The 24,373-nt window shown below is 45.7% G+C and overlaps 1 protein-coding gene across 5 annotated transcripts in view; it reads right to left on the bottom strand.

Moving 5' to 3' along the window:
- Nucleotides 1-24,373, bottom strand: part of TRAPPC9 (trafficking protein particle complex subunit 9) — a 552,118-nt gene that overhangs the window by 510,255 nt on the left and 17,490 nt on the right. The window contains exon 1 of one of the 5 annotated variants that reach the window (XM_082364606.1): nucleotides 18,745-18,824. The exons of 2 other annotated variants lie outside the window; for them this stretch is intronic. In XM_082364606.1, the coding sequence (XP_082220732.1) occupies nucleotides 18,745-18,803 (59 nt within the window). In that variant the 5' untranslated portion in view covers nucleotides 18,804-18,824. Of the gene's footprint in view, nucleotides 1-4,619; nucleotides 4,766-18,744; nucleotides 18,825-24,373 lie in introns of those variants that run through there. 2 more of the 5 variants (XM_082364608.1, XM_082364609.1) reach the window with 2 other exon arrangements.

Below are 24,373 nucleotides of genomic sequence, written 5' to 3'. Positions count from 1 at the left end.
TATCAGATTTTTCATGGAATGTAACAAGTTAGTTTATGGTCAATAGCCAAGAAACTCCTGAGGAACGACCAATGGGGAAGGGCATTTGTCCCACCCGATATAACTGCTAATGGAACATAGGGTTTCTTTGTGGGGTGATGAAATGTTCTAAAATTGATTGTGGTGATGGTTGTACAGCTCTGTGAATACATTAAAAACCACTGAACTGTGTATTTAAATGGTTGAACTGTATAGCATGTGAATTATATTTCAATAAATCTGTAGGGGGAAAAAAAAAAACCTATAGTCAGCACAGTATTGGCACAGGGATAGAGAGAAAAATGGAAACGTCATCAAGCCCAGAACCAGACCCACACACGCATGGTAATTTGAAATACAGCTGAGGTGCCATTCTAGGACAGTAGGAAAGGACAGACTCTCCAGTAGTAGTACTGGCACAATGCGTAATCCATGAGTAAGAAAGAGCATAACCCAATCAGAAAATGGACAAATCGCTCAAACAGACATCTCTGAAGAGGAAACTCAAGCAGCCAAGACGTGTACACTAAGATGCTCCACCTCAATGGCGATCAGGAGATAGCAAATTAAAACCACAGGGATAGACCATTTCATACCCACCCGACTGACCAAAAAAAAAAATTATCGTGGTAACATATACATAATACAAAACTTACCTTTTTAAATGTAGAGTTCTATGGCATTAAGTACACTTACACTGTTGTGCAACCATCTCCAGAACTTTTTCACCTTCACCACTGAAGCTCTGTCCCCATGAAACACTAGCTCCCCATCCCCCCACCCCCGGCACGCCCCCATCTATTTTCTGTCTCTATGAATCTGACCACGCTAGGCACGTCACATAAGTGAAATCATATGCTATTTGTCCTTTTGTGACTGGCTTATTTCACTTAGCAGAATGTCTTCAAGGTTCGTCAGTGTTGTAGCATGTATCAGAATCTCCTTCTTGTTTAATGCTGAATAATATTTCATTGTATATATATACCACATTTTATTTATTCATTCATTGAAGGTCATTTGGGTTGTTTCTAGCTTTGGCTACTATGAATAATACTATTATGAACATGGGTATAAAGACAAAATGTTTTAAATATAAAAACACCACGTTTGCAAAAATGTAGACCAAAGGTAACTCTCCTATTTGACAGGTGGCATGTATTCTGGCATGTGGCTGGCAGGTTCACAGAAGCAAGAACTGAAGAGAACGCAAATGTCCACGGTCAGGAGAATGGGTAACTAAACTGTGGTCGTTTAACACAATGAAATACTTTAGAACAGTGCAAATGAATGACCTAGAGCTACACTGCAGGAACAAAGATGAATCTCAAAAACATGATGGGCAAATAAAGCAAGTTGTGGATTAATACAAGCAGCACCATTCCATTTATGTAAAGTTCAAAAACAGGCAACACTTAAACAATATCTTGTTTACACATATGGTAAAATTATAAAGAAAAAGTAAATTTGGATAGTGGTTACCTGGGTGGCAAAGAGGAATGCAGTTTGAAAGGGAAGCAGTGGGCTTCAGAAGTAGTAGTTATGTTCTGTCTCTTAAGCTAGATGGTAGATCCAGCGATGCTTGTTTTGCCATTCTTTAAACTGCACGTACATGTAAAAACGTTTAACATAAGAGTTAGAAAAGGAAGAAGGGGGACTTCCTTGGCGGTTAAGACTTCGCCTTCCAATGCAGGGGGTGCGGGTTCCATCCCTGGTCAAGGAGCTATGATCCCACATGCCTCGCAGCCAAGAAACCAAAACATAACACAGAAGCAATATTGTAACAAATTCAATAAAGACTTTGAAAATGATCCACATCAAAAAAAAAAGGAAGAAGGTCGAACTTCAAAAAGCTTACAGTGCCTGTTTCAGCAGGTTGGCTAGTTTCAGGGCCTGGCCCCAGCCCTTCTCATCTATCAGGAGATTATGTGCTACTGCTCCTGCCAACACCCCTCTTCTATAAGCAAAAAAGTTGATGCACAAAAAAGGCAAGTGTGCTACAGGTGCAGAGGTGGCCTGTGGTTCTGACACAGGTTGAGGACAGAAGGTGTTCAATTTCTCTAGTCTGAAGTCAAATGAGAAAAATATGAACAATGTATATTAAGCTTCCCATAAAACTAAAGTAAATTTAGTAAGTGCTTTATAAATATTAACTACTATTGTTATCATTTTTAGGTTATGAACTGTCTCATTTTTTGCTGTTAAAACATTCTTTTTTTTTTTTTAATTGGCTGCGCCCCACGGCTTGTAGGATCTTAGTTCCCTGACCAGGGACTGAACCTGGGCCACCGCAATGAAAGCACAGAGTCCTAACCACTGGACTGCCAGGGAATTCCCAAACATTCTTGCTTTTATAAAACAATAGGGGGGGGAGATGGGGCTTGTTTTTCCATTATTCTGTCTGGGCAAAAATAAAAATTGACAAGCCTATGATTGGCCCTCCAGCTTTTTAGCGCTTACCAATCTATGAAATCTAAACAATGAAGTCACCCTGGACTAAAAGACCCCTCTGGGTCCCTTCCAGTTCCAACTAGGCCCTGAAAAGCAGACCAGCAATCAAATCCATGCCACAGCTCAATAAACCTTACAACCTCAGGCAAGGGTTTTCCCTGAAGCAGCTCAGTATTAGCAAACTTCTTGTTCACTTTTGCCCCAGGTTCAAAATATGCAAGTACCACGGGAGAAAATTTGTCTCATATAAGGTAGGAAAAGGGCTGCACTGGGCACTTTACAACTTATCATAGTTAGACTTCACAACAATCCTAAGAAACAAGCATTCCCATTTTCAACCTTACAGATGAGGAACCAGGCTCAGTCAGCTGCTCAAGGTCTCCTAATCTGTAAGAGGTAAACTGGAGCCAGGTTCCAGAGTCCATGCTTTTCCACTACTTTCTTCAAGGGAGAAAGAATCTGATGAAATAAGCCCTGGCACTGAGCCAGCTCTGGTGTCTGAGACTAATCTAATACAAATATTAAAACGTCAAGAATACGTTTCTTCAACTTGGTAGTTCCTCAAAAAGTTAAACATAGAGTTACCATATAAACAGCAGTTCTACTCCTAGGTATATACCAAAGAGATTTGAAAATACATGTCCACACAAAAACTAGTACGCTAACATCCATAGTAGTATTATTCCTAAGAGCCAAAAAGTGGAAACAACGCAAGTGTCCATCACCTGATAAATGCATAAACAAAATGTGATCTATCCATAACAACAGAATATTACTCAGCCATAAAAAGGAACAAAGTACTGACCCTACTACAATATGGGTGGACCTTGAAAACGTTATGCTAAGTGAAAGAAGCCAGGCACAAAAGGCCACATACTGTATGATTCCATTTACATGAAATGCCCCAAATATGCAACTCCTTAGAGACAGAAAGTAAATCTGTGGCTGCCCCGGGCTGCAGGAGGGGAGACTGACAACGGGTATGGAATTTCTTTCTGAAGTGAGGAAAATGTTCTGGAATAATAATGGTTGCACAACTGTGAGTATACTAAAACCCACTGAAATGTACAATTTAAATGGGTGGACTTTATCGTATGTGAACATTATCTCAATAACGCTGTTATTTGATCAAATATTTCTTGACAACTATTTTTCCCTCTATACTATTGGACTGCCCCACAATTTAAGAAAAACAAAACAAAAAACCTTGCCAGGACATCTTTAGGACTGCAATATTCCTGGTTCTCCAATATCATGCCTCTAGTGCTGCTATTTCGTGTTAAGGAATACTAGCTGGGCTGGACTAGGAAACGACTATAAAACTACGTTTTAAAAATCGCCAGTCGCGTTTAAACTGGGGCGGGGAGATGATGGAGGATGTCACAGCCTCATACCCTCAACTCATCTTTAACTAAACCGAGCCCTGCTTTCAACACTGTAATCCCTCTCTCTATAAAAACACGTGAAATCCACAAGCACCCCACCGAACACCAGAAAACTCCGTGTTAAAGGGCATTCACGTGGGGCAAATGAGCGGGGGGAGGAGACCAAGGCAGGCACTGTGCTCTCTCTTCCCGAGACTTGGCCAGGAGAAGCCGGACTTTGCAATTCGAGGAGCTCATCCCCGGGAATCAGCGCCTGCCGCCGCCGAGCGGGATCTGAGACACTTTGAATCCAAAAGAGGAGTAGGAGGAGGAAAAGGGAGAAAAGGGCCTCCCGGGACCGCGGGGAGGGGAAGGCGGCCGGGGGCGCAGGCTGCAGCGCCGCCCGGAGGCCGACCCCAGCCGCGGGTCCCAGCCGGGTCCCCAGACCCGCCGGCCCGGGGGCAGGGGCCGAGGAGAGGGAGGCCGGGCGGAGGGGACCCGCGGGCGGAAGAGCGGAAGGGGACGACCGCAGAGAGCTAAGGAGAGCCAGGGCCGGGCCCGGGAGGCGGCAGGTGCGGGCCGGGCCCTCGGCAGGTGCGGACGCGGCCCTGGACGGGTGTGGCCGGGCTCCGGGCAGGGTAACGGGGCTGGGGCAGGTGGCCCGAGCAGGTGTGGGCTGAGGCGAGCCCCTCGGCGGGACACAAGCTGGCTGGCGCCCTCGAGCGCCGTGACACACGGACAGCCCTCCCGCAGCCTACCCGACACCCTCCCTGCCCGGGAGCCCCCCACCTTGCACTTACACAGCCGGAACCCCGGGCCCGGAGCCAACGGCCTGGCGGGCGGCGGGGCCGAGCAGCCTCTTCGAACGCTCCCCCGGCTCAGAGCTGGAGCTTCCGACTAGCGGCTAAGCCGGCACCGCCCCTGCGCATGCGCAGGGCCCGTCCCGGGCCGGCGTTCCGCTCCGGGTTTTGGAAGAGACTCCGGGGAAGCGAGGGAAGGAGGAGGGGGAGGAAGGGAGTGATGAAAAGTGGAGGGAGCTAGATGGTCGCAGGGAGGGGCAGGGAGGAGGAGGGAGATGGAGGGACCCAGAAGAAGAAAAGGGGAAGGAGAGCAGCTGAGACGGAAAGAAAAGCTTTGGCTCCTGGGGCCGCGCACCCCGAAGGAGATGCCACTCCCGCCTCCGCGCGCCTTTCCAAGCCCTCAAGGCGCGCAGCTCAAATTTCACCTCCGTGGTGGAGCCCTCCAGCCCAGGCCTCTGCAAAACCCCTACGGCATCACGCTCCTTGCCCACGCGCCGAGCCGGGCTTCGTGTCTCACACCCGCAGGCGTTGTCGCCAGCGCTCTGAACTACCTTGGGGAGAGCAGAAGTTCCCCTTTTACAGGCTGAGAAACTGAGGCTGCGTGTCTCCAGGGCATGCCTTATGTGCAAGGTCACAGGGGCTGGGCGGGGCCGGGAAGTAGAAGGTCAGAGCCCGAGCCCCAAGCAGACTGCCCGAGGGCTGATGCTTGGTCCCCATTCCTCCTTGGAAAACCACTCCTGACTCTGGGGGTCCCGTCTACGGCTCCAAATAGGCCCCCTGGTGTGGCACAGCTGTCCTTAGTTCCAGAGCCCAGCTTGCTAGTTAGGGGCAGAAGGGGTTATCCAGGTTAAAAATAAAAAAATAAAACTTAAAAAGGAATTCACATACATAGGTTGGAATGTGCATAGCATATTTGAAAAATACATTAGTAATTGTCAACAGTGGCATCTCCAGAGAGGGTTGAGAGAAAGAGGATGAGGGAGACGTTCTTTCCCTTGCGTGTTTTTGTGTTCTGTTTGAATTTTTTTACCATATGCATGTATCTCTTTTTCAGTAAGAAAAAAAAAAGTGTAATGGTGGACAGGAATAGTTCAGCCAATACAGCAGCCATGGAAAAACTGAGCCATCACTTTTACTCTAATCCAGCAAGCATTTATTGACTCTCTGCTCTGTGACCAGTGTTGTTTTATGACTTTATTATTTATATTTTTTTATAAAATAATAATGCGCTATCCCTCATCCCTGCCCTGGGCCAGTGGAAAACCAAATGAGTTTTTATTGAATTGTTTTCCAAAGAGTAGGAATGAATTATAAACAGAACACATCTTCAGGGCAAAACAGGTGGAACGGATTTCCAGCACACCAGACAGCCAGGAAGGATTTTCAACACAGGCGCCCAGAGGCTAAGAGAGAACGCTTCCAGGACCCTACAAAAAGCCGCCCAAGGTGGCTTCTCCGTGGCGCTGAGAGCACAGGTTGACAATTACAGAACACAGAAAACAGACATTAAAAGAGGCCACCCTTTATGGAGGTCTAAGTGCCAGGAATAGAGCTCCCTGTTTAGCACATGGTGTCTTCATAAGATCGATACAAGGTAGCTATTCTTAGCGCTGAGGTCCAGAAAGAACACTCCACTTGGCACACAAGCGGCTGGTGCTATTTAGGATTCAAATCCCAGGCTGTCTGACTCTGTTGCCTGCCCTCTTTCCATAGTCCTTCTTTGTTCTCATTCTCTCTATAAATGAATAAGAGAAGCAATTTGGAAAGCAAGATTGAAAGCTGGCAAAAGGAAACACTGTTATTTTTGTACAATGTTTCTGTTTACAATGTACTCACATTAATTTATTTTATTGTCCCAGCAAATCTGTGGGGGAGGGAGGGAGGAGACTACTCTGCATTCTGACCAATGAGAAAACTGAGGCTCAGAGAATGTAAAGGCTAGCCACAGCCCCCCAGCCATCAGAGAGAGGTGTCCAGACTTGTCCCAGGTATATCTTGCTTCTGGAGTTATGTTGCTTACGTAGTTTTAACGTTTCCTGAGCATCTCCTCTGAATGCTGAGAATTCAACGAATATACCAAACTTGCTCTCAAGGAGTTTTAGACACTTAAAGTTGGATTGGAAGGAACATCTAAAATCATCAAGTCCAACCTCACACCCACACCAGAACCCCTCTATAAAAAGTCCTAACAGAGGTGGAAAGTTTCATACAATGATACAGAGCCCTGTTAGAAAGTTCTCTCATAAGGCAAATCTACTTCCCTGAAACATCCAATCATGCATGCAATCTCAAAGATGAAGACCAATGCCCAAAGAGGCTTGGTGGGGTTGAGAATTACCACTGAAACCAGTCAAGAGTGCAGGTCAGAGCATAAACTCCATTACTCACTAACTATATAACTTAAATATCTTCACATATAAAATGGGAATAATCACTTCATAAGGTCACTCTCAGGATTAATAAAAGCAAGTATGAGAAAGCACTTTGAGACAGAGTGGGATAGATCTAAGTTCCGTCTCAATTCTTTCAAATGCTACTTGTATGGCCTTGGGATAGGGTGATCATATATCCTGATTTGCCTAGGACAACCCCAATATATGCCTGTTGTCCTGGCTAAAAGTGTTCTGGTTGGATGATATGATCACCCCAGTTTGGGCAAAGCCCATCACCTCTTAGGATTTCTGATCCACCAACAGTATTATAAAGGTTTCCTTACTCCTTTCCATGTTGTAGGGCTCTATTCTACCATGCAGTCCACTTGGATACTTCTCCATAGGGCCATGTCTCACCTGGGCTTTCTAGTGCCCAAGCCAATAGGGAACAGATTTGCTTATTTATCACCATGAAGAACCAGCCACTTGAGCAGGCTTTCACATCTACTCCCTCAAAATAACAAAATCATGGTAGCTACCATTTACCCAGCAGGTAAAGTACAATGTGCTTGATACAAATTTCTCATATAATCTCACAATGGCCCTATAAGGTATGTTGTTCTAATGGAGGGGACTAAGCAGTAACACTCCTTTTTTCTCTTCCTGAGTGTGGAGCAATTGAGAAATAAGACAAAAGAATCAGACAATGGATATTTACAAGTCAATTTTATTACCAATATGTCAGTTGAAGAGGGTGCTTTAGATCTGGAGCCAAAAGTTTGGTTTAGGTTTACTAAATCCTTCACCTTAGAATTAGCCAGCCTTGGGAACCCTCCTACATTGGTGGGAATGTAAGATGGTGTAGCCACTGTGGAAAACAGTATGAGGGTTCCTCAGAAAACTAAAAATAGAATTACCATATGATCTAGCAATCCCACTCCTGAGCATATATCCAGACAAAACTATAATTCAAAAAGAGGGCTTCCCTGGTAGCGCAGTGGTTAAGAATCCGCCTGCCAATGCAGGGGACACGGGTTCGAGCCCTGGTCCAGGAAGATCCCACATGCCGCGTAGCAACTAAGCCCTTGCGCCACAACTATTGAGCCTGTGCTCTAGAGCCCGTGAGCCACAACTACTGAGCCTGCATGCCACAAATACTGAAGCCCACGCGCCTAGAGCCCGTGCTCCGCAACAAGAGAAGCCACTGCAGTGAGAAGTCCGCACACCGCAATGAAGAGTAGCCCCTGCTCGCCGCAACTAGAGAAAGCCCGCACAGCAACGAAGACCCAATGCAGCCAAAAATAAATAAATTAAAAAAAAAAGATACATGCACCCCTATGCTCATAACAGCACTATTCACAATAGCCAAGACATGGAAACAGCCTAAATGTCCATCAACAGATGAATGGATAAAGAAGATGTGGTACATATATACAATGGAATATTACTCAGCCATAAAAAAGAATGAAATAACATGACTTGCAGCAACATGGATGCAACTAGAGATGATCATACTAAGTGAAGTCAGAAAGACAAATACCATATCACTTATAAGTGGAATCTAAAATATGACACAAATGAACCTATCTATGAAACAGAAACAGAATCACAGACATAGAGAACAGACTGGTGGTTACCAAGGGGGAGGGGGTTTAGGGGAGGGATGGAGTGGGAGGTTGGGGTCAGCAGATGTAAGCTTTTATATACAGAATGGATAAACAACAAGGTCCTACAGTATAGCACAGAGAGCTATATTCAATATCTTATAATAAACCATAATAGAAAAGACTATTTTTTAAGTATATATGTATATAACTGAATCACTTTGCTGTACAGCAGTAATTAACGCAACATTGTAAATCAACTATGTATACTTCAATTAAAAAAAAAAAAATTAGCCAGACCTGAGTATCAGCCAGTGCTGGACACAGGCCTCCCTGCAATGGCCCAGAGTCATACAGGCTAATCAGGGGCAAAGCAGGGATTCAACCCCAAGATAAGCAGCAAAGCTCATTTTAAACCTCACAACCCCTCCGAAAATTACTATACTCTTCTTTCAGAGGTGAATGTCAAGTGGTGGAAGTGCCTCAGTAATTGAGCGCCTAACCAGAACTCCATCTCAGACCTTCCAGTGTTCAGCGGCTGCTTTCAGGGATGGGGACCCTTCAGGAAAGGTGCCTGCAGTAAGAGAGGCCGGGGGTCACCTCCCTGTGCAAGAAGTACACCACACTAGGCTTGAATGGAGAGGAGAGGCGATAAGATTGCACAGGAAGAAAGGAGGGGACACAGCAGAGGGTCAACGAAATCGTGGGATCCGAATCCCCAGTGCTTAGCACAAGCTCAGACTCCGCGTACTCTCCGTGAAGGCTGAGTGAGGCTATCCATTCAGCGAGTGAGTGAATGAACGAAACTCCAGAGCCCGCCGCAGGGGTCCACGGCGGCGCCACAGCCGAGCTTCCTAGTGGCCAATCAACGCCTTCGCTCGCCCACCCCGCCCCCCCGCTGCCCCGCCCCCTCGATTCCCTCCGGCTGCCCTGAAATCCCGGAACACAGGATCCCCGAGGCTGACTCGGTGCGAGTGCGCATGCTCTAGGTCTGGCAGCGACGAGACGTCTTTTCCCCCCTGCGCTCAGGGAGCGGATTTGAAAGCGATTGGTTGGGGGACGGAAACTAAGCTCCACCTGCCTCCCTACCAGCTCCTCCCGCAGAACCGAAAAATCATTTTGGCCAACACCATCCCCAGCCCAACGCCCCAACTAGACGAAGAGAAATAGCCCCAACCTCAGCCACTCCACAGGCCGGCGGCGACTGGCGGCGAGCGGCCGGAAGTGACGCACGAGTGCGAGCGGAAGGATGGAGGCCTGGCTGCTGTTGCCCTGGAAACCGAGCCTTGCACCTGCTTCCCGATTGCGTCAGCACCCCGCAGGCTGCGGAGTGGGGATGGCGAGCTGCGAGCAGGCGGGGGAGTCGCTGCGAGGGGACGCTACGGGGCAGGAAGGGACCTAGGGCCTGCCTCATGCGCACTCTTTCATTAGCCCGAACCATGTGCCAGGCATTGTGGACGCCGGCCCGGGGGAGAATCGGACCTGCACGATCTCCCCCTCCAGCACTGGTCCTCCTGGGAAGTCCTACCGCACCTACTCATCTCCGTTTTCTAGCCCCAGCTTCCCCACCTCAAAGCAAACCCAATGCTGTCTTCTCATTTTCCCCTGAGCCATGCCTTTCCACGCTTCCCTGTCTTTTCTATATTGTTCCTTCAGTCCAGAATGCCCTCCATCTAGCACATCCCTGCACCATGAAACTGCACTCCTTTCAAACAATCTTCCTAGGCAGCGTTGGTCTGTGATAGACCTGTGGGTGATTAATGCTTTTTCTTCTTTTAACTTTTCTATATATTTTTTCTCCTTTAAAAAGCATACAGGGGGCTCCCCTGGTGGCACAGTGGTTGAGAATCTGCCTGCCAATGCAGGGGACACGGGTTCGAGCCCTGGTCTGGGAAGATCCCACATGCCGTGGAGCAACTGGGCCCGTGAGCCACAATTACTGAGCCTGCGCATCTGGAGCCTGTGCTCCGCAACAAGAGAGGCCGTGATAGTGAGAGGCCCGCGCACCGTGATGAAGAGTGGCCCCCGCTTGCCACAACTAGAGAAAGCCCTCGCACAGAAACGAAGACCCAACACAGCCATAAAATAAAAAAAAAATAAATTAATTAATTAATTTTTTTAAAAAAATTAAAAAAAAAAAAGAATCAGAAGAAACATTTAAAAAAAATAAAAATAAAAAATAAAAAAATAAAAAGCATACAGGGGCTTCCCTGGTGGCGCAGTGGTTAAGAATCCACCTGCCACTGCAGGGGACACGGGTTCGAGCCCTGGTCCAGGAAGATCCCACATGCCGTGGAGCAGCTAAGCCCCTGCGCTACAACTACTGAGCCTGCGCTCTATAGCCTGCGTGCCACAACTACTGAAGCCTGCGTGCCTGGAGCCCGTGCTCCGCAACAAAAGCCACCGCAATGAAAACCCTGCGCACCACAACAAAGAGAAGCCCCCGCTCACCGCAACTAGAGAAAGCCTGCGTGCAGCAACGAAGACGCAACGCAGCCAAAAATAAATAAATTAATTTAAAAATAATAATAAAATAAAAAACATACATACATTGATTTCATAATGAAAAATAATAAATCATTTTTAAAGAGACCAGTTCTTTGTCATTAAAGAGCTTGTTACTTTTGGAAACACTTTTTGGGGTTAACTTTTTTATACGTAATTTCAAACACAGAAAAACGACACAAATTGTAACAAGAACTCTTATACACCCTTTATCCATGTTCACCAATTACTTACATTTTTGCCTCATTGGTTTTATCATTCTCTAGGTAAATAGTTCCCAATTGTGCACTTCATAGCTATTTTTCCCCTGTCCAGGATTACAAGTTGCAGTTGTCATATGTTTTTTAGTTTCCTTTTATCTGGAAGTTTCTCAGTCTTTGTCTTTCATGACTTTAATATGTTGGAAGAATACAGTTCAGTTATTTTGTAGAACGTTCCTCATTCTGAGTTTGTCTAATGCTTTCTCATGATTAGATTCAGGTTATGTGTTTTTTGCAAAACAGGCCACAGAAGTGATGTGAGTCCTTAGTGTATCATCTCAGGAGGCACATGAGGTTGGTTTGTCTGGTTTGTGATGTTAACTTTGATCCCTTGGTTAATGTGCAGTCTGCCAAGTTTCTCTGCTATAAAGTGACTATTTTTTCCCATTGTAATTAATAAGTAACTTGTGGATCTTTTGAAGATACTTTGAAATTGCATAAATAACCTATTCTTCATCAAACTTTCACCAGTGAATTTAACATCCACAGATATCTCAAGAATGATTACCTAACAGCCTAGTCACGATTGTAACTTACTATTTACTACATTTCAAACAATGCACTGCAAGAGGTTTCCTGTTTCACGGAGTATAATCAGAAGCACGAGGTTAATTTGCCATCCAGATTATTCTTTTCCCTGCCAGCGTCCACCTCAGTGCCTGCCATGTATTAGCAATAAATTTTTAGAATTAACAAAGGAAAAATATCCCCAAACACAGACACACACACACACACACACACACACACACAAACACCCCAAGAAACAAAGACTGAAAAATTATGAGTTCTCACCAATGCATTGTGGCCACTTGTAGAGCCAGAAACTTGTAAATATAAGTTATAATATATCCAATTTATTAAAATTGGATCTTACATTTCAAATTTAAGTTTAAATGGGAAAAAAAAATTCAAAATGGAAAAGAAAAATCCTGAGAAGGGTAACATATGGGTAGCTGCAATCCCACGTGTGACCACCAGATGCCGGAACAAGCTAACTAGCTACTATGGGAAAACAAACATCCGTGTCTGGTCTGAATTAGGATGGCCTCAACAATTCTCACCAAGACCTGGGATTTTTGTCACTTTGTCAGGTGAGCCTGGGTCAGTCAGTTCTAGGCAAATTCAGAGTAGACTGATGTTAGAAAGGAATTCACAAAAGAGATTTAGCTAAATTGGCAGTGACTTAATTCTTGAGAATTCAATTTATGTATATGACACTACATTATATGCCTTATATGTTACATATAAAGTAATAAATAATCCAATTGGAAATATATGTTATATATTACATATCAAGTTATTACAGTTCAAGTTATGTTATTCTTTATGACTTTTGTGTGTCAAATATTACAGCATTAAAGCTAATTTTTAAAAGGAAAGACTGAGACTAAATCTCTGCTATCTGCCAACTCGATACAGGAATTATCTGAATTATTCAAATAATACAGATCAAATTATTCAAATGACATTAAGTGGAAGGGTTTTTTTTAAACCTCAATTATCCATACTTTTGCCATTTCTGTCCTTCTTTCTCTAAAGCAGAGAAAGAGGATTCAGATCACCTGAAGAAACAAAGTATCAAGAGAATGGTGGTTACTAGGTACTGGCAGGTAGGAGAAAAGGGGAGATTTGGCCAGGGTATAAACTTGCAGTTAGAAGATGAATAACTGGGGATCTAGTGCACAGCATTGTGATTATAGTTAACAATACTGTATTATATAGTTCAAAGTTCCTAAGAGACTAGATCTTAAATGTACTCACCACCAAAAAGACATGAAATTGTGTGAAATGATGAAGGTGTTATCTAACACTGAAGAGGTTATCATATTTTGACATAGAAATGTATCTAATCAACTGGTTGTACACCTTAAACTTATACAATGTTATATGTCAATTATACCTCAATTTTAAAAAAAGAGGATTTGGGTCAAACTGAATCGATGGTAATGGGACAAATCTAAATCATGCACCACCTGATAGGATGCAATCAATAGAACAAAGTACCACTTCTGTGATATTCCTGCCAAAGATGCATGACCTGGATTTAACTGTGAAGAAACAAGAGAGAAACCAAAATTAGGGACATGCTATAACATAACTGGCCTGCAATCTTCAAAAGCACATGTCCAGTTCATGCAAGTCACAGAAAGACTGTGGAACTGTTCCAAATTAAAGAATATTGATGAGACAGGACAACTAAAGGTCATGCGTGACTCTGGACTTGATCATTTTGCTTAAAAAAAAAAAAAATTGGAACAGCTGTAAAAGCTGAATGGAGCCTGAGGATCAGGTGGTAATAATGTACCGATGTTAATTTCCCACTTTGGATGGCTGCCTTGTGGGGCTACAAGGGAAGGTCCTCGTTTGTGGAAAATCCACACTCAGCTAGGGGTGTTGGGGCAGCCACTTACGCTAAAGCACTTAAGGAAGATAAAGTATTTGTACTGTACTTGAAAATTGTTTGCAGTTGTTTAAAAATCATCAAAAAGAGAATTCCAGAAGAAGTCCAAAAGAAGTCAAAGCAGTTAAAAACACATCACGAGGGGCTTCCCTGGTGGCGCAGTGGTTGGGAATCTGCCTGCCAATGCAGGGGACACGAGTTTGAGCCCTGGCCTGGGAAGATCCCAGATGCCGCGGAGCAACTAGGCCCGTGAGCCACAATTACTGAGCCTGCGCGTCTGGAGCCTGTGCTCCGCAACAAGAGAGGCCGCAATAGTGAGAGGCCTGCGCACCGCGATGAAGAGTGGCCTCCACTTGCCACAACTAGAGAAAGCCCTCGCACAGAAACAAAGACCAAACACAGCCATAAATAAATAAATTAATTTAAAAAAAAATGTTTAAAAAAAAAAAAAACAAAAACACATCACGATTTCCTGGCCTGACTCAAAGGTACTGAATGAGAACACTGGAGGTGTGGCCTTGAAATGTGTTTGTGAAAACACAGCCAGGTTTGGAAAGCAGCTACTCCCGTGGCCCAGGAAGAACAGCCTGTATGTGCAGACCCATTTCCTTTCAACCGTTCATCCAGACAGTCACTGGGGCAGCTCATAAAAAAACTGTTCCATACAAGTTGACTGGTTAAAACCAGCCTCCACCCATCTCTGACCTGTTTGTTTTCCATTCCTGACATTAAACTGGAGACTCTCTCCCGTTTTTTTTTTTGCCTTTTTGTTTAATTTATTTTTGACTGCATCGGGTCTTTGTTGCTGCATGCGGGCTCTCTCTAGTTGCGGCGAGCGGCGACGGGGGGGTGGGGGGGAGATACTCTTCGTTGCAGTGAGCGGGCCTCTCACTGCAGTGGCCTCTCCCGTTGCAGAGCGAAGGCCCCAGGTGTGCGGGCTTCAGCAGTTGCGGCACACAGGCTCAGCAGCTGTGGCTCGCGGGCTCTAGAGTGCAAGCTCAGCAGTTGTGGCACACAGGCCCAGCCACTCCACGGCATGTGGGATCTTCCCAGACCAGGGCCCAAAGCCATGTCCCCCGCATTGGCAGGTGGATTCTCAACCACTGTGCCACCAGGGAAGCCCTGTTTTGTTTTTTTATTAATTAAGTAATTTATTTATTTTTAGCTGGGTTGGGTCTTTGTTGCTGTATACGGGCTTTCTCTAGTTGCGGCGAGCGGGGGCTACTCTTCGTTGCGGTGCGCGGTCTTCTCATTGCGGTGGCTTTTCTTATTGCGGAGCATGGGCTATAGGCGCGGGCTTCAGTAGTTGTGGCACACGGGCTCAGTAGTTGTGGTGCATGGGCTTAGTTGCTCCGCAGTATGTGGGATCTTCCCGGACCAGGGCTTGAACCCGTGTCCCCTGCATTGGCAGGCGGATTCTTAACCACTGTGCCACCAGGGAAGTCCCTCTCTCCCATTAAAAAAAGGACTACCTTTAACAAGAAAACTAAGAACTTCTTGAAAAGTGTTCATTTCAGTGCACTTCCCAAATCAGCTCTGGGGCACCTGGCCTCCATTTGGTATCTGTCAGGAAAGCAGGACTTCTGGGAGCCTCAGCCTGGTCCAGGGCCACACTCTCAGTATTATACGGTCCCCTTTGCTCTGACTATTAAGACACAGCCCCAGGTTACAGAAGCTGTGGTCCGTGGTGGGGGCCCTGCAGGGGGCCTCCTCTCCCCCCTCATGACCCACAGGTAACCTGACGGAGCTCTGCTCTGCTCAGCACAAGGACTGCTGCCTGTTTTCTTTTCTACCTGGATCCAGCACTGCTCCAGCTTCCCCTAGACTTTATGCACCCACACAACCCCCAAAAGACACTTTGGGGAGTCCTGGGAAGGCCACCTTCAATAGGACCATACAGAGGCTTCAAAGATTGCTTCCTATGGTTGCATGCAACTCTGAACATACTAAAAGCCAATGCATGGTGCTCTTCAAATGGGTGAAATGTGTGCCATGTGACTTACAGCTCAATAAAGTTGTTGAAAAGAAACTGCTCTCTGCCTGCCAGTGCAGCCTCACCCTCTGCGATCCCACCCTCATGCCGTGGTTCGGCCTGGTTGCCCTGCTGCCGTTTTCTGAACATCACTCTTCCCATGCCTCTGAGTTTTGCAGATACTCTGCTCTTTCTCTCCCCTACCATGCCCATCTGGCAAATTTCTACTCGCTCTTCAAATCTTAATTTCATCTTCTGCGAAGCCACCCTGACTCCCCAAGCAGAGGAAGTTCCTTTGTCCTCGGGGCTTCCTCAACCCCCTCTGCAGCTCTCTGTCCTGAGACTTTCTACCCCATTCTCGTATCTGATCCACTCACGGTTCTATGAGTTTCAACTCCAACACAGGGACGAGGACGGGGTAAGGACTTCAATGGAAGGCTGTTATATGAGTAAAAAGAGAAATGATAATGGAATATGGGCCGCAGCCCAGGAAAGCAAGCTTGGATCAGAACCCTGGGCTGGCAAGGATACCATAACGGGGTTTCCCTGGTGGCGCAGTGGTTAAGAATCCGCCTGCCAATGCAGGGGACAAAGGTTCGAGCCCTGGTCCGGGAAGATCCCACATGCCACGGAGCAACTAAGCCCGCGCGCCACAACTACTGAGCCTGCTCTCTGGAGCTTGCGAGCCATAACTACTGAAGCCCATGCACCTAGAGCCCGTGCTCTGCAACAAGAGAAGCCACCGCAATGAGAAGCCCGCTTGCCGCAACTAGAGAAACCCCGCGCACAGCAACGAAGACCCAACTCAGCCAAAAATAAATAAATTAATTAAAAAAAAAAAAAAAAAGATAACATAACGATCCCAGGGGCCTCAAGGGAATAAGTAGCATGCTACAAAGGAGGCAGTCTTTAATGTAAAGCTCACCTCCTTTATTGCATTGTCCTAATAATAGCTACCATTTATTGAGCACTTAAAGTATGACAGACACTATTCTAAGAACTATACGTACTGTCTTATTGCTTTAAGGAACTCATTTTCCCCACCGAAAGTCCCAATGTCCACACGTAGTCTTTCCTAAAACTGATCCACCTTAGACTCCATATGCAGTGAAGCACAGAATCTCCTTTCCCACCTAAGGGAGAGTCTGTGAGAGCCAAGAGAGAAACTGCAGATAATATCAAAAGTGGAGATATTAATTTCACCCGCACAACAAATTTCACGGCAAAGCCCCATGCCTTAACTATGTATCTACCTTAAAATTATGTAAAAGTATAATTTTGAAAAGATGAAAAACAAATGTAGGGAGAAGAACAGCATCCAGATTGACCCTCCCACTGTGAACAACTAGAAACCTGGGAGGAAAAAGAAAACGGTTTTCAGACATTGGACAACAGCCAGCTCAGGACTGTGTCCTGACAGAAGAGAAACAAATGAGGTCAGCTCTGTGACCACTTGAGCTTTGTGTCGGGAGTCCAGGTCTGATCCATGGCAGAGAGAAGTCACTCAAAGACCAGCAGTGTCACTGAGTTGAGCGGACGGGGAATGGAAAGGAGAGCGCCAGGGGCAGCCAACCCACAAAGCTGTGTGTGAGCTCCTGGGCTCCCCACCCACGTGTGCACGTGGAAAGGAGGGGAAAAAAATCTTCCTCTACCCACGTTAGGTTCTCCAGCTGGGGCCCTCTACACAACAAAAGACGGAGTAAGGAGAGAAACATTGCTAGTGGGAAAGTCACATGGGATAAACACTTTGGAATAAGGTTTGGCAGTTTCCACTCCACACACATCCACGCGCTATACGACCCAGCAATTCCCCTCTGAGGAAGAGGAACAGAACTGTATGTCCGTGAATGTTCACAGCGCTTCATTCGTAATTGTCACAAAGAGGAAATAACCCTTTTTCCATCAGCAGAGAGATGGGAATACTAGAGAGCACTGAACAGGGACCCGCTCTGACACTCTCCTAGACGTGCTGGTAAAGGAAAGTCTGGCACAGAAGAGTTAGTGGCTTCATCTCTATGAGGCTCTAGGAAAGGCAAATCTAATCAAGTGTTGCCTGGGGCCCAGACGGGAGCTGACTCGGAAGGGGCACCGAGACTCTTTGGGTTGATGGTGGTCGACGGTGGTTGGGTTGATACTCTGACTGTGGCAGTGGTTTCACAGGTATATACATTTAGCAAACCTCACTGAATTCTACTTCTAAAATGGGCAGTTAGTGTATGCAATAATGAATTCAATAAAATTGATAACAAATATATAAAATGAACCCGTATCAAACTTAACTCCTTAATGAAGGAAACAGCAGGCTAATAAAGCTGTTTCCAAAAAAAAAGCTATGAGAGAAGCAAATATATTATTCCCTGAAAGAAATAATATAAGAATAAGACTGTAAAATGAATACAAAATAAAGCTATGAGTCTTGGAATGTAATCTTCTCATTTGCATCTCTCTAGAATAATATTCATTTGCTTTGCTATAGCTCAAGAATCTTGCATCATAATCAGTTTTCTAGAATATAATGCCTAACTTTATAAAAGCCCCAGATTACACCACCAGACTAACCCTGCAAAACACTCAGCAGGACACAGTAATCTCTCTGCCTCATATCTAAAATTTGGACAATTTTTCCTTACAATTAGAATCCTCGACATGTGTAAAAAGCATGCTGGGAAAAAACAATCTTCTATGAAGCTTTTCCTCCATTTTTACTGTTCTCAGCAATGAGAAAGGATCTGTGAGTATTTTCACTTTCCTGCAGCTCAATCTGTAACTCAGTTGCATATTTTATATGATTTCAATGAGGGAGGAAGAGATCTAAAGTTTCCTTTTGAAAAAAAAAAAAGATTTCCTTTTGCTTTTGACAAATCAATGTTACATTTGGACATATATACTTTTACCTTACAAAAATTTTCAAGACCATTATTCAGACTCATAAGATGATTATTTTCATTAACATTTCCCAAAATATCATTGGCTATTGTAAATGTATACTAATTTTTTTACCTTGGCAAAGGTGAACTGGAATTAACAATACTTCCATTTTCCCAGCCTCTTCTGAGCATGTTGGGTTAAACGAGGTGCCTCTAAGCAAAAGAGTAACAAGTATATTTAAGCGTCATGTGCTAATTCTTGGTATTACTGCCCTGAATTTTGAACTTTTAGCGTACTGCCCAGAAATTAAGAACATGAATGATTCTAACAACTTGGTAACAAATCATTTTGCAAATTAACTGTTTCAGTTACTTTCTTTCAGCAAAATCAAAGGAAGACCTGCTGAGTTGTTAGTTGAAAATCACTCAAAATGATTTTTGATCTTATATCGCCATCTGATTTTTGTTATAAAAGTTTGGAGAATTGAGAGACACTGCTATAACATAATTTTCTCTATTCCCATCTACATTAATGTGAACAAGAGTCTCAGCACTTACACACAAAAGCTAAAACTCGGGATACGTTTGGTGCATAATCTCTCCCATTCAAGCAAACAATAAATATCAATATTTGTAGGTCCATAAAATAACTTAAAAATATTTATTTCAATAAGAGCTATATTTCCAATAAAATTTACCTTTATATTAATTTAATAATTATCAAAATAGATATATATTTATGATGTTTTGTCAATTGTGTGGCTCAGAGACGTGTGGCCACTGGGAAGGCCCGGTCTCCCAAGGGAGGCTGTCTACCTTCAAAGCAGCCCCCATGTCAGGCTGCAAGGGTGGTCACCCCTGCCGTAAACCAGGCCACGCTGCCGCTTTGTGGTCTGCCGGGGTTTGAGCAGGAGGGCTGGAGCTCCAGGGACCAGACGCCTCGAGCATTTCTCCTGGCTGGAGATTCTAACTAGGGCCAAACTCCCAGCCCCTCCATCGCCAGGCTGATGCAGTTTTTTTAAAAAACACCAGCTTTTTGCAGAACTTTGCTACATTATCAGATTTGGATGCCAGCCCCTGAGAGCTCTCGTAAGTACTGCTCCTCCTTCCAACTGAGGTTGGTGATGTCAGCCCTGGGAACAGCGTGTACTAGAAATAAATTGCCTTTTAGAGGGACATGTCTGAGCCAGAGCAGTCAGGAAAAAGTGGGTCAGCATTTGGGTTTTTTTTTTTTTCTTTTTCAACAAGTACACTCATATCCAGAGCTTTATTTTGGGCACAAAGCCAAGTGAACTTGGCCTCTGCAGGGCTCTACCGTCCTGCCTGCCTTCCAGCTGGAGACCACGGAAAGTGATCCTGCACGTTGATTCAGGAGAACAGGGCTGGGGGCCCCACGCTTGTGGATCAACTCAAGGCCGAGATGAGGACCAACGCTCACTCCAGTGGAGAGGGAGTTTGAGGAGAGTATCATTTTCCATCGCTGCCATAACGAATTACGACAAGTTTACAGGCTTAATACAAAGTTATTAGCTCACAGTTCACAGTAGTTGGAAGTCCAGTCCGTTTTCCCAGCTCATTTGAGTTGCTGGCAGAATTCAGTTCCTTGCGGTCGTAGGACTGAGGCCCCCATTTCCTTGCGGGCTGTCGGCCGGGACCGAAGTCTGGCTTTCAGAAGCTCCTTCCTCCATTGGCAAAGCCAGCAATGCCTGCTTGAGGCCCTCTCTTGTGAATCTCTCCTGCCTCTTCTTCTGTCCTCCAGGTTCTCCGACAGACTCTCTGTCTTCCTCTTCCTCTTCTAAGGGCTCAGTGTGATTATAATTGGCCCACCCGGATAATCCTGGATAATCTCTGCAACTCACTGCCGGTAACTCTATCATGGCTGCAGAGTCCCTTTTGTCTTGTCAAGTAGCGTATTCACAGGCAGATGTGAACGGGGACCACTGTTCCGCCCACCGCAGGAAGCAGCAGGCTCAGTGACAGGTTGACAGCCATCATCAGGGAGCTTGTTTGGACTGTCCCTGTTTTCTCCTGAGCCCTGCCCCGCCCTGTGCGCACACATTACCTCCAGGAGGCCGTGCTCGGAGGTCGGAAGCAGTGTGCCCAGCGTCCCAGAGCTGGTTAGAGGCAGGGCCCAGGGCTGTCGGGATTCAAGGACCAGAGGGGTCATGTCAGCCTACAGTTAGACAGTGAGGCCAGCACAACCCACCCCAGAGCCTGCAGTGGGCCGGGGTGTACGACTGGCCAACAACCTGTCCCTGTCACTGTCACCGCTGCCTGATGGCCAGCTCCCGCTCAGGCTCTGAATGTTCCAGGTCCTGACCTAGAACCAGAACACTTCAGGTGGGGACAGCAGGGGTTCTGGAGCCTCCACCAGCCTCCAGTGCTGGCTCTGCCACCTACCTGCTGGGTGACTTCTACTCTCTATACAACGGAGCTGATGACACCACCGCCTCACAGAGCTGTCAGGAGGGCAAACGAGGGAAAGCAGAGCTTGGCAAGTAGTGGCGACTACGTACGGGTTAGCTGTTACTGTTATTTTTTCAGAGCTCAGAGTCAGCAAGAACTGTGCCCGAGTCCCAGCTTGCTCGCTAGCACGTGTGACTCGGGTGCGTGACCCCAGCTGTCTGAGCCTCCCTGCTTCATGTGTAAAATAGAGACGGTAACGCTGACCTCAGGGGCCGCCGTGGAGATTACAAGCCTTAGGGCCTGAACAGGAGGGGCTCCCGCTACTGCCCAACCTTCTTCTCCCCGCCTGCTGACAAGGCTGATTTTATCTCATCACGTGCACTTTGACTAAGTCACTCTCACCTCTGTGATCAACACAATAAGCAATTCCTGGGGATCCACTAAGTGCCAGGGCCTGTGTTGGGCTCTGCAAGGAGGCCTAATTAATCAGGCCCAGGCCTTGCCGCCCAGGAAGGGGGCAGAGGGACATTTAGTGACCTCTAATCCCTGGGGCCAGTGCTGTATCGGGGGCTTAGCAGAGGCTCACAGAGGGTGCAGAAAGGACAACCAAGGAGGCAGCGTTGGCCCTTGGTGGGTGAAGAGTGTGGGTGGGGGAGGAGCAACAGAGGAGAAGACACAGCAGCGTTAAAACACGGAGAACATGTTACTTCCTCCCAGCCACTGGGAGTGAGACTTGCTCCTCTGGTAGGAGAGACCCCTGATGGTGACGGGGTGCTCAGGACTTTCTGGAGGGATGCTCTCTGCTACAGAGAACAGAAAAGCCTAGGAACTGGCTTTCACGGTCAGGACCTCCACTACGTCACATTACAGAAGTCGGGTGCAGGCCAGTTATTTCAGGGGCCTCCTGTCTTTGTGCTTGGCTTCTCTTTGTGTGACCAGTGTCCCTCATGGCTGCAAGATTGGTCGCAGCAGCTCCAGGCCTCACACCCTTATATATCAAACCCAGAGACAGGAAAAAGGGATTGTTCTGTCTCAGACTTCTTTTTTTTAAATGGAGATATGATTCGCATAAATACAATGTACCATTTTAAAGTGTACAGTTCAGTAGCATTTAGTATATAACCGTTTCTAAATGTACAATTCAGTGGCACTAAGTATATTCACACTGTTGTGCAACCATCACCAACGTCCATATCCAGAACTCTTTGCATCTTGCAATACTGAAGCTCTATACTCATTAAACACTAACTCCCCATTCCTCCTCCCCCTTGGCCCCTGGCAAACACCACTACTTGTGTCTATGATCTTGAGGACAGGCGCACCTTTTTTTTTTATTGTGCTTCTCTTTATTACGCTTTGCAGATGTTGCATTTTTTACAAATTGAAGGTTTGGGGCAACCCTGCATAGAGCAAGTCTATTGGCACCATTTTTCCAACAGCATTTGCTTACTTTGTATCTTTGTGTCCCATTTTGGTAATTCTCGAAATATTTCAAACTTTTTCATTACTATATACGTTATGGCGATCTGTGATCAGTGATCTTTGGTGTTACTATCGTAATTGTTTTGGGGCACCACGAACCGCTCCCATAGAAGATGGTAAACTTAGTCGGTTGTTGAAATGACAACAAAGAATTTAGAATATGACATGAACTCAGTTGATAAAGCAGTGGCAGGGTTTGAGAGGACTGACTCCAATTTTGAAAGAAGTTCTGTGGGTAAAAAGCTATCAAGCAGCACTGCCTGCTACGGAGAAATCGTTTGTGAAAGAGTCAGTCAATGCAGTGAACTTCTCTGTTGTCTTATTTTAAGAGAATGTCATGGCCACCCCAGCCGTCAGCCACCACCACCACGATCAGTCGGCAGCCGTCAACGCCCAAGCAGGACCCTCCACCAGCAAAAAAGATTATGACCTGCTGAAGGCTCGGATAATAGTTAGCACTTTCAGCAATAAAGCATTTCTAAATTAAGATAGATACCTTTTTTTTTTACATAATGCTATTGCACACTCAATAGACTTTTACAGTACAGTGTAAACATAACGTTTACATGCACTGGGAAACCAAAAAGTCTGCGTGACTCGCTTTGTTGCCATATTTGCTTGATTGCAGTGGTCTACAGCTGAACCCACAGCATCTCTGTGGTCTGCCTCTAAGTTCTCCTTCCGCCTTTAAAGACCCTTGTGATTACATTGGGCACATGGATAATATAGGATAATCTCCCTACATTAGTGTCAGTTGATGAGCAACCCTAATTTAATCTGCAACTTTAATTGCCCTTTGCCACACAACCTCACATATTCACAGGTACCTGGGATTAGGCTGGATATATCTTTGGAGGCCATAATTCAGCCTACCACACAGTGTGAAGAACTAGTAGACACGTAGCAGGCACATCCACTTATATCTGGAGGCCCCTCCAGGTACCTAGATAACCCTGCATCCTCCTGGAGCAGCAGGGGCTGCAGCCCTTCGAAGCCTGGGTCTGGGAGGATCTATGCTCTTATTTTTTCACTGCTGAAATAAATCTACTTTAGTCGATATCTTCAATATAGATTCAGGAGAGAACACTCAAAAAAGTGTTATTTCCACAGAAAATTCATAGCTAAGCCTGGGCCCTGTGTTCTTCTGTCTCAGGGCTGAGGTTTTTTTTCGGCAAAAAAAGATGCAGAAAGAACAAGAAGACCCACCTAGTAGAAAGAACCCAGTCCTCGGAGTCAGCGAGCCCTGAATTTTTAAATGGGTTTTCTCATTAAAAGGCACAGAGTTCATTTCATAAAATGGGAGAAGATGGTTTCTGAAAGCAGCCCTGCTTGGATCAATTTAGTAATTCGAAGAAGGATGTTCTCAGGCACTGTGGCCCTGGCATTTTTCATTTGATTGTTGATTGAAAGAAAGAAGAAGAAAGGCTTATTTTTCTGATTTCTACTTGGGGCCCTGGAAATAAACACGCTCTGGATGAGCCTTAAATTCCTTCCCCCTGGGACACTGTGAATCTTAAGTGAATCACTCCCATTCTCTGAGTATTTACTAGGTACCTACCATGTGCCAGGCCCGGCACTGGGGAAACAAATGAGCAAGAAATGGTCCCTGTCTTCCAGAACTCAAGGGTGGCCTTGCATTTGTTAGATGCATCAGGAAAGAAATGGGGATGAGATTTTTTCAGGACATTTTTCCTTCCCTTAAACATGGGTATGACTTAGACCATGCTTATCTCCCTTCAGATTGAAAATATCCAGGGTGCCCTCCTGGGAGGGATTACAAGTGTTTTCTTTCAAATGTGACTTGGGCCAGGACAGCCAGGGGAGCCTGCTGAGAAGGGTGGGTAAGAATTAAATACACCGAACAGCAAGGGCTG

The sequence above is a fragment of the Balaenoptera borealis genome, assembly GCF_965194805.1.
Source record: "Balaenoptera borealis genome assembly, chromosome: 17".
Classification (NCBI taxonomy): domain Eukaryota; kingdom Metazoa; phylum Chordata; class Mammalia; order Artiodactyla; family Balaenopteridae; genus Balaenoptera; species Balaenoptera borealis.
The sequence above is the reverse complement of the archived record's forward strand: the minus strand, read 5'-3'. Positions and strand labels throughout refer to the sequence as shown.